The sequence below is a fragment of the Microtus ochrogaster genome, chromosome 17 (genome assembly GCF_000317375.1).
Source record: "Microtus ochrogaster isolate Prairie Vole_2 chromosome 17, MicOch1.0, whole genome shotgun sequence".
NCBI lineage: Eukaryota > Metazoa > Chordata > Mammalia > Rodentia > Cricetidae > Microtus > Microtus ochrogaster.
This window is the reverse complement of record NC_022019.1, coordinates 5,892,928-5,902,306: the sequence shown is the minus strand read 5'-3', so window position 1 is coordinate 5,902,306 and position 9,379 is coordinate 5,892,928. Positions and strand designations below refer to the sequence as shown.

The window sequence follows — 9,379 nt, the reverse complement described above, 5'->3', positions numbered from 1 at the left end:
GGACATGGGAACCACAGGATCCTACGTACAGTATTTCCACTTTCTCTGTTAATTGGGGGTCAGCTGCAGCCTGAAGTGTTAGGTGGAAAATTCCAGAAACAGCGCACATTTTCAGTTGCATACCCTTCTGAGTAAAATGATAAAATCTCACACTGTCCCTCTTTGTCCAGCTCAGAACTGGAATCATTTCCTGTCAGTTTCATGAGCCGCACTCTGCCATCATGGCTACATCAGCCACTCCACGCCCACCTCAGACAGCAGCCTGATTGTTATCACTGTGTTACGTTCAAGTAAATTGTTCCTTTATTTAGTTAGTAATGGCCTTCAAGCGCAAGAGTAGTGATGCTGTCAGTTTCAATATGCTGTATGTATTTTATCATTAGTTGTTGCCTCCCGTTGTACCTGATTTATTAACTAATCCAACATAGATATCCGTGAGGGGTGTGAGCTCTCACCTGTGGAATGGGTGGATGACGTAAGAATCAGAGGTGGGACACTGGGCTGGTTAGTTGTGGATGGGCTGCTTGCTTGGTATTGGAAGGAAAAGTTCCCACATATATAAGGGCAAGGGGCACCTTTCTATTGTGAGAGTATAGGAGAAACTTTCCCCCACATATCCTCAGCGTAGCAAAATATATAAATATAAAGCGCGCATCCCCAGTGTGTGTGATCATTGTCACCCTCTATTCTAGGACAATCAACCTACAGCTCCACACCCATCGCCAGCCACTTCCTCTTCCTTCCTCTCAGCACCCGATAACCGTTAGCCTGTTTTCTGTCTCTTTGGATTTGCCTTTTCTAGACATTTCCTGAAAGTCTTGGTTCTCAACCTTCCTAATGCAGCGACCCTTTGACACAGTTCCTCATGTCGGGGTGACCCCCAACCATAAAATCATTTCATTGCTACTTCATAACTGTAACTTTGCTACTGTTAAGAATCGTCATGTAAATATGTATTCCAATGGTCTTAGGCAACCCCTGTGAAAGGGTCATCTGACACCCAAAGGTGTCTCAACAGACAGATTGAGAGCCTCTGCTAGAAGCAGATTCATATAATGTACGTTCTTTGCATCTGTCTGTTGTCTACACAGTGTTTTCAAGGTCTATCCATGTTGAGGCATGTACCTAGGTTTTACTCCTTTTGTAGGTAAAATCTTATTGTATTGTTTGAATTTAGTCCATTTGGTCTATCCACTCTCCAGTTAGCAGATAGCCAGTAATTTCCACCTTTAGGCTATTGTGAACACTGGTGTTTGAAAATTAATGTATAAGTTTATGTATGGATGTATGCTTTCAATGTTTTGAAATACACACACACACACACACATATATTTGAATCAATGGGATGGTAAGGTCGCATGGCCATTCTGTACGTAATTTTTTTAGGAATTGTCAAACTGCTTTGTGCAATGGCTAAGCCATATCTCGTTCTACTAGCAGAGTTTGCAGGGATTAATTTTACCATAATCTCATAAGCACTATTTTTTTGTCATCATCATTATCTCTATCCTAGGAGTAATACTATATTTTGAGGTTCTGATTATGGCAACTAGTGACTAACGACAAAGAATATCCTTCCCTGTGATTGACCATTTATTGGTGAGGGAACTGTTCAAAGCTTTTGTAAGTTGGGTTGTTTTTATTTTCATTCTTGAGCTATGGAATGTTTATGTTATAGACACTAGACCCACTATATATGATTTGCAAATCTTTGCTGAAAGGTGTGTGTGTGTGTGCCTGAAGTTGATGCTGGGTGTCTTTCTTGATCACTTTCCACTTTATATATTGAGATAGGGTCTCTCATTGAACACATGGATTGCAAATTCTGTCCAGTCTTTCTCCTAAATTCTGGGATTGTGGTGTTGCTGAATATTCCTTTAGAACGTGTGGAGATGTGTCACTGTGGATGGTCTAATAAAGAGCTCACAGGAGGGAAGAGGTTGGGTGAGACTCTGGGGAAGAAGAAATGCAGAGTTATCAGCCAGACATAGAGGAAGCAGGACATCAAGGAGGAGAGGTAAAAGCCACAAGCCATGCTACAGCACAGAGACTAATAGAAATGGGTTATTTAAGTTATAAGAGCAAGTAAGAAACAAGCCTAAACTAAGGCTGAACTTCCATAATTAATAATATGTCTCTGTGTCATGATTTGGGGGCTGGCGGTCCTGAAAAGCTTGCTACCTTGTGGGTAGCCAGTAGACCTGCTGGAGTTATAGTCTACAGCAGCAGTGGGTTTGAAGAAGATAAACTCTGGTCCTTCATGTTTCCATGACAACTTCTTTGCCCACTGAGACATCTTCCCAGCCCTGTTGCAATCATTTTTTATAAACTTGCCCATTTTGCCTTCATGTATACAAAATTTCTGGATGACTTCTAACTCCACATTTCTAAAAAGAAAACTTAAAACAGTAAACATTCCAACAGGAGTTGTATACAAAGATGGAGCAAGAGGTAGAGTTAAAGTAACCAACAGCAAAAAAAGAAATAAAGAAATAACATAACTATTTAGATTTGAGTGTGTATTGGGTAACAAATACTGGAGCTTCAAAGAACATTTAGCATAACAAATGTGAAATTTAGGGGCTGGAGAGATGGCTCAGTGGTTAAGAGCTTTGCCTGCTCTTCCAAAGGTCCTGAGTTCAATTCCCAGCAACCACGTGTTCACAACCATCTGTAATGAGATTTAGTGCCCCCTTCTGGCTTGCAGGGATACATGTAGGCAGAACACTGAATACATAATAAATATATAAATCTTCAAAAACAAAAAGAAATGTGAAATTTACAATATTGCTCCTACTCATGAAAAAAGAAGGGAGAAACATGAATGAACATTACATCATTCTGCTTTAAGAGACTGCCGCTTGTGTGTGGAAGGCGAGAGATTTCCGGTCTTGCTGAAACCCACAGAAAATCAGGTGGAGCAGAAGCTTTTACGACTACCAGCCAGCCGAAATACGATGGCCTCCATATGATTCACATCAACTCCAGATAGCAGTTAGGACTAGTCAGAATTAATTAATTAGTCTTGTAGTGCTGGCAATCAACCCAGGGCTTGTATTTGCTAGGCAAGTGCTCTCCTGCTTGCTACAGCCCACTCTCATCATTTCTGGAGACAGACGATCTTCAACAGGTGCTAGTGAGATGTCAGGAGTTTCTTTTCTTTTTTTGTCAAGTGTCGATTCTGTTTTATTAGTCAACTAGATAGTCTTCCAGTCCAGGAAAGTGTTAATTTTATCCTCTTCCTCATTATCACCTACTCCAGCACCACCAGGGCCCTTCTTTGCGTTCCTCCTCTTCACACAGCCTGAGCCGCCACCTTAAGGAGAGCGGAGGGAGAAGTCAAAGTGCTTCTAGGCAGACAGCGAAGGATGGGTTTTCACTGATCACGGTGCTTGCGGACCCTGACATGATGCTGGCAGGTGAACACAAGGGCATGGCGTGGTGAATAGATTTGGCCAGGTCCAAATCTAAGCTGGGTCTGCAGCCGCCTGTCCAAGAATTCCTCAATCTTCAGGCCCAAGGTGCAATCCAGCTTTATCTTGTTCTCATCCAGCACTCCAGTGGGAACAAGTGGCCTCGGGCCTTATAAAAAAAGACGCAGGATCTTGACCAGGCTAAATCTGACCCTCCGCACCTCACCTTTGTTCGGCAGCCCAGAGTCTCTGAGCAGCAACAATTCCTGGTTGAGACATAATTTTTCGACAGATTTCCACAGGCTCACATAGGTCTTGTGACAAACCCTACTTTGGACAACCAGCATATTGACTTCCCTAAGACTGCTGTGCCAACAAACTTTACCCTCGTGACAAAGACCAGAAGTTTTTTTTTTAAATTATTTTGTTCACATAAATGCGTTTGTATATGCACCTATGGGAAGGAAAAATAGCCCAAGAGTGTTTTATAGAATTCAGGTTTTAAAAGAGAAGGATCAGACCTTTGCATGTTTTAAATTTGTCTTGGTCAGACTGTCTAGATTTTGGTTTTGGTTATAATAACCCCAAGCACTGGGTTAGAAACAAAGAGAAGCAAATAAGAGGTGCACAACTATTTATTGCTGCTACTCATACTCTATAGGAGTTAGTTTGGGTATCTTAGGAGAAAATAATAGAGAAAGTCAGCTGGCCTGTGAAGGAGAGTGAAGGAATTTCTTTAGGTCTCCCCCAGAAAGAGCAAGGCCATCTTAAGCCCTCTTTGCAGCACCCACAATAGAAAAGTAATTGATAAACTATTTCATAAAATTTCAACACAGCGTATTAGGTACACAGTAAAAATAAAAACAAGCCAGGAGATGAGATAGAATGAGTGGGACCTTTGAACACTGGAGGCAATTATCACATCGAGTCACAACGACACAAGTCTCTCCTTAATTTAAAGGAGAAGTGACTCAATAGCAGACATCTACTTAGAATGAACAAGACTTTGGGCCCAACCCCCAGCCCTGGGTTAGAAATGAAGAGAAACAACTATATATTCAACTATTTAAAAGAGAAAATGAATCCCCTCAAAGCACCATACTTCCAAATTTACCTATTATAGGCTAATAGTTGACTATTTGGAAAAAAAAAAAAAACCCAACAGCATTGTACTTAAACCACGGTAAAACCAAACCATCTGACCAACTCAATGTGAAATGCTGAGGAATTTTTTTCATGAATTCTGGCAAGCCGTGGGTTAGAGACCCAGAGAAATGGGACAGGAAAAGGGGGTACAGAGCAAGCGCTCTCTGCACTAAGTACAAATATCTTGTATCAAACAACAATCAAGGAAAAGACTTAAGGTGCTCACCCACTTACAGGAGATTGGAGTTTTCCGGCACTCCCAGGAGGACAGATCGCAACTGCCTGTAATTTCGGATCCAGCGGATCTAACGCCCTCTTCTGGCTCCTGAACTCACACTTGTACATACCCACTCATAGACAAACATTTATACACATAATTATAAAAATAAAATAAATTTAGAACAGTATTTAACCCTCAACTTATACTGATATGGGACATGGTAACTATGGTGACCAGCAGGTTGATAAACAGTCTTTGGAGTCAAGCAAGAAATGAGCGAATCCAAGAAAATTGATACTTTCTGTCAGTGTGGGCTGGGAAACTTATCCTCACCTATTAAATCAGCAAAGCAATGTCTTCCTTCTAGGGTGGCTGTGAGGCCTAAATGAGACCTCAGATGTGAAACTCTTGACAAGGTGCCTGGAATATAGCCAGGTCCCAGCAGATGGAAGCTGACAATACTGACCAAGAGAGTGACTCCCTCTGACAAACCTTGGCTTGTCCAGGCCTCAACTTAAATACCAGTCCTCCGATGTTTCTCTTGGCCTTTCCTCTCAACTCTATGCTGTAATGGGCAGGGAGATGGATTAGTCGGTAAAGCGTGTGCTATACAAGCCTGAGGACCTGAGTTTGATTCCCCAGCACCTACAGAAAAAGGTAAGTGTGGTGGCATTGGCAGGTAACCCCATCACAGGAGTGTGGGTGTGTATGGGTGTCTCTGTGTGTGTGTGTGTGTGCGTGCGTGCATGCGTGTGCGTGCATGCATTGGGGCAGAAGCTGGGGCGCAGGGGCGCAGACAGGCAAATCTCTGGAGTTAATAAGCCAAAATCAGTCTAGCTCAATTGGTGAGCTCCAGGTTCAGTAAGATACCCTGTCTCATAATGGGTAGTAATTGAGAAGGAGGCCGAACATCAATCTCTGGCCACCATACCCATGCTCATGTATGTGGACATAGATGTGCATAGCCACCTCTCACACAGAGATTGGCCCTGTACATGGTTGCTTGTAGGTCCCATCATACTGTATTGTTTTTACTTGTTTGATTTTGTTTCAGTCCAAATTCTCTCTCATCTCAGAGACTTTAGGGTCTGCCTGAGTTTATGGTCAGACCAACCTGATTGTACCCAATGTCATCTGGTCACTGACGCTAAGCAGATTTGGGCCTGGTTAGTATGTGGGTGGGAGACCACCCTGCTCGAGGGAAATGACCAAGGTGTCTGGCTTCAAGGACGCTACACAGAATGTGTTTATGAAATGAATGGCTCCTCCATGTTGGAGTTGTGTTCATTTCTGAGCTTATAGAAGGTTGGTATTTGGTTCATTTAAAATGCATGGTTTCAGGACTGGGATGAGCTCAGTGGTAGAACATTTGCTCATCGGGTGCAAGCCCTGGGGTGGTACTTGGAGGCAGCTTAAATAACAATAAAGCGTTTTGTGGGAACAGCAGGCACGCAGTCCAATTTTCTCTGCAAACGTTTTGGGGTGGTAACCGGAAGGCTAACTCTCACTGTCTGAGGTGAGGGGGTTGTATTAAGAGCCCTATAATGGTTTAACCCAAAATGTCTTTGCTATGGATAAAATTGCTTTGTATTCTGTAGCTGTCGACCTGAACAGGGCATGGGTGTTGGTCCCAGATAGTGTTTCATTAAATACACAACGAAATAGAGTCTAGCAACACGCGAGGGCCCCTCCTTCAGGGGCTGGGTACAGAATATCCACGGACTGACTCCAGGCTGAGAAAGGCGCAGTTGGTCCTGTAAAAATACTCATGGCTACTTCAATAGCATCAGCACCTGTTCCTTTCTGCAAGGGCGGAGCTGTTCGTTCCTTCTTAGAGTCTCTTGTGTCTGGATCCTTGCCTTCCTGGCTGCAGCTGTTTAAGCCTCCGAGGTCACATGTTTCACGGGGGCACCTTTCTGCCGGACTTCGACAAGCACCACACCCAACTATGGGGGAGGCAAATAAAGTGACATAGATCATTTAGACTGACCAAACCATTGGTGTCCCTGCTGACCTCTTCACTGTCCCGTGCAGTGGCACAAGGAGGCCACGCACGCAGCTTAGATCGTATTCGTGTTTTTCGTGAGCCTGGAGGCTGGAAGCTGAGCAAGACAAGTCTATCCGAGTGACGACCGTGTCGTCTGTAACATGGAAAGTAATTAGTAATTATCCTTTGGAGGGTTGTCAGAGTAACTCTAAATGTTGGATGTTGGAGATTCGCACCAAACTTTTGTTTCTGCTCTCTTTGCTTTAACTGTGCTTCCAAGGCGTGGCCGGCTTAAAAAGCGTTTCCCACACGTCTGGTCTGTTCAGTTCACTCGCAGTGCTGCCTGGCCACCGCCACACCTTTAGTGTAGGAAAGTGAAGGGCTGAGGGTGTCCCCTGGCGTCCCGAGGCCGAGGGAAGCCCTCGCAGCACGCATGCGCGCAGGGGAGCCGCCAGCCCCTCTTAAGAGGGGAGCGCAGCGCGCAGCCCGGCAGTCGGAGCTGGTTTGCAGCCGTGCAGGGCGAACGTGGGGCGGCCGCGCGCTCCTCCGCTCCCGTAGCCCGAGGGACTGAAACTTCTGTGGGCGGCTCCCACCGGAGCGCACTGTCCCGGGCGCACCAGCGACAGGGAGAAGGAGACGGGACGCGAGCTGCAGCAGAAGCCAGGGCGGGCAGCCCGCTGGCCCCGCGCCCAGCAGCAGCCGCGGCCGCCGCCAGCCGGGCGGGCTCCGGGACTGCAGGGGAGGTGCGGACACTCGCAGCGTCCCGAGCGGTGGCCGGAGCCATGAGGATGATCGAGCCCGGGGCTGCGGAGCTAGAGGGCTACCGGCCGTTGCACTTGCTGCCCGGAGCTCTGCGCACACTGCCCGCTTCTTTGGCGGCTTCTAGCTCTGGAGGTAAATAGAGGAGAGACGCACCCCAACCGCGCGGGACCCCGACACTGAAACGCTCCAGCGATAGCCTGGCTCCTGATCCGCAGCGCGGCGTCCCCTCGGGGATGCACAGGGAAGGTCGGATCGCACGCCAAGCCTTCAGGAACGTTCCTTCTGTGATGCCCTCTGAAGGCCGAGTCTAGCCGGGACCGGCTCACTAGCAAGGAGGGATGACTTAGACCCTGGCTCTGCAGCCTGGGTGTCGCTGCAGAGGGGAGTGGCCCGCACAGAAGGTCCCTGGCGTCGCAGAGCCACAACTTCTTGGGGAGATCTACATCCTCCAGAGACATCACCCCCCCGCCCAGGGCAGTGCCATGTGGGGCGGACGCGGCTTACCCGTCACCTCTTCTGGTCACCGCGCGTCGCTGCTGCAGCTGCTGCTGGCTGCGCTGCTGGCTGCGGGGGCGCGGGCCAGCGGCGAGTACTGCCACGGCTGGCTGGACGCGCAGGGCGTCTGGCGCATCGGCTTCCAGTGCCCCGAGCGCTTCGACGGCGGCGACGCCACCATCTGTTGCGGCAGCTGTGCGCTGCGCTACTGCTGCTCCAGCGCCGAGGCGCGCCTGGACCAAGGAGGCTGTGACAACGACCGCCAGCAGGGTGTGGGGGAGCCTGGCCGGACAGACAGAGAAGGCCCGGACAGCTCGGCAGGTAGGGCATCAGCGACCAAGTGCAAAAGGGGAGGGCAGTTACTTTACCTGGGCAGCAGGGACCTGGACGCTTGGAGAGCTTAGGAAAGGGCCTGGTAGCAGGAAAGACCTAGTTTTGTTTGTTTTGTTTTGTTGCCCCCTACTTATTAACTTTGTGTGCAGTGGGGCAAAAAGCTCGAGACAAAACACGTTGCTTCTGTTCAGGGCCTTCCCTTCCCTGTGTCACCAGTTTTCAGGGAACTTAATGGCAAGGGTGTGCCCCCTCTCTGGAGAAGACCTGCCCAGGGTTCTCCTCCAAGGCTCCTCAGAAGGAAGGCAGTTGGGAGAGTAATGCTGGGTGGGGGGCAGTTTCCCGTGGGCGAAACTTCACCTCTTCCGCATGAGCCAGTGCACAGTTCCCGGTGCCCACCTAGGCCTCTAGGAATCTGGTTGGTCTCCTGAGGCAGACTTGATAGATGTGACATTGGAGCAGTGCCCAACTTTGCTCACTGAGGCTTTGATTATTTAACAGTCAAAGCCAGAGTTTGAAAAGAAGCCTGTCAGATAACTTAGCAGATTGCATTTCCTCGTGAGACGCATCCCCTCAGTGGAGAGGCTGCCTAATCGAGTGTGTGTGTGTGTGTGTGTGTGTGTGTGTGTAGGAGTGGCATTGCCAGAGCCTTGGCATTGCTGGCTTCTGGTTGACAGGGCCTACCGCCCAGCAGCTCTTTTCAGTTGGTGGTGTCTTAGCAGTCAAGCATTTTTTAAGTTCACCGCTCCTGCTGCCCAGAGTCTGAAGAGAAGAGAACTGTTCTAGAGAAGGTACCATCTGAACTCCAGCTCGGCTTCGCAGAGTGTGTGGTCTGGGAATAAAGCCTGCAAAAAGGAGCCAAATGGCTACAATAAGATGTCTGTTAAGTTGGGATTGTTAATATTTTCTAAAAAGTCGGGATGGCGTTGATCAAAGCTGGAGGCAGCAGCTTGTGCTTTACTGCCGCTGTGGGTCATGGGAACCCTCCACTCTGCTCCTAGGTCATGGGTACCCTCCACTCTTTTT

General features: G+C 47.7%; 1 protein-coding gene across 1 annotated transcript in view; it reads left to right on the top strand.

Moving 5' to 3' along the window:
- Positions 1 to 7,281: 7,281 nt before the first annotated feature.
- The window catches only part of Shisa2 (shisa family member 2), a 6,377-nt gene continuing 4,279 nt past the window's right edge, over positions 7,282 to 9,379 (top strand). Inside the window, exon 1 of the mRNA XM_005355410.2 lies at positions 7,282 to 8,344. Coding sequence (XP_005355467.1) covers positions 8,011 to 8,344 — 334 coding nt within the window. The 5' untranslated portion in view covers positions 7,282 to 8,010. The remainder of the gene's footprint in view (positions 8,345 to 9,379) is intronic.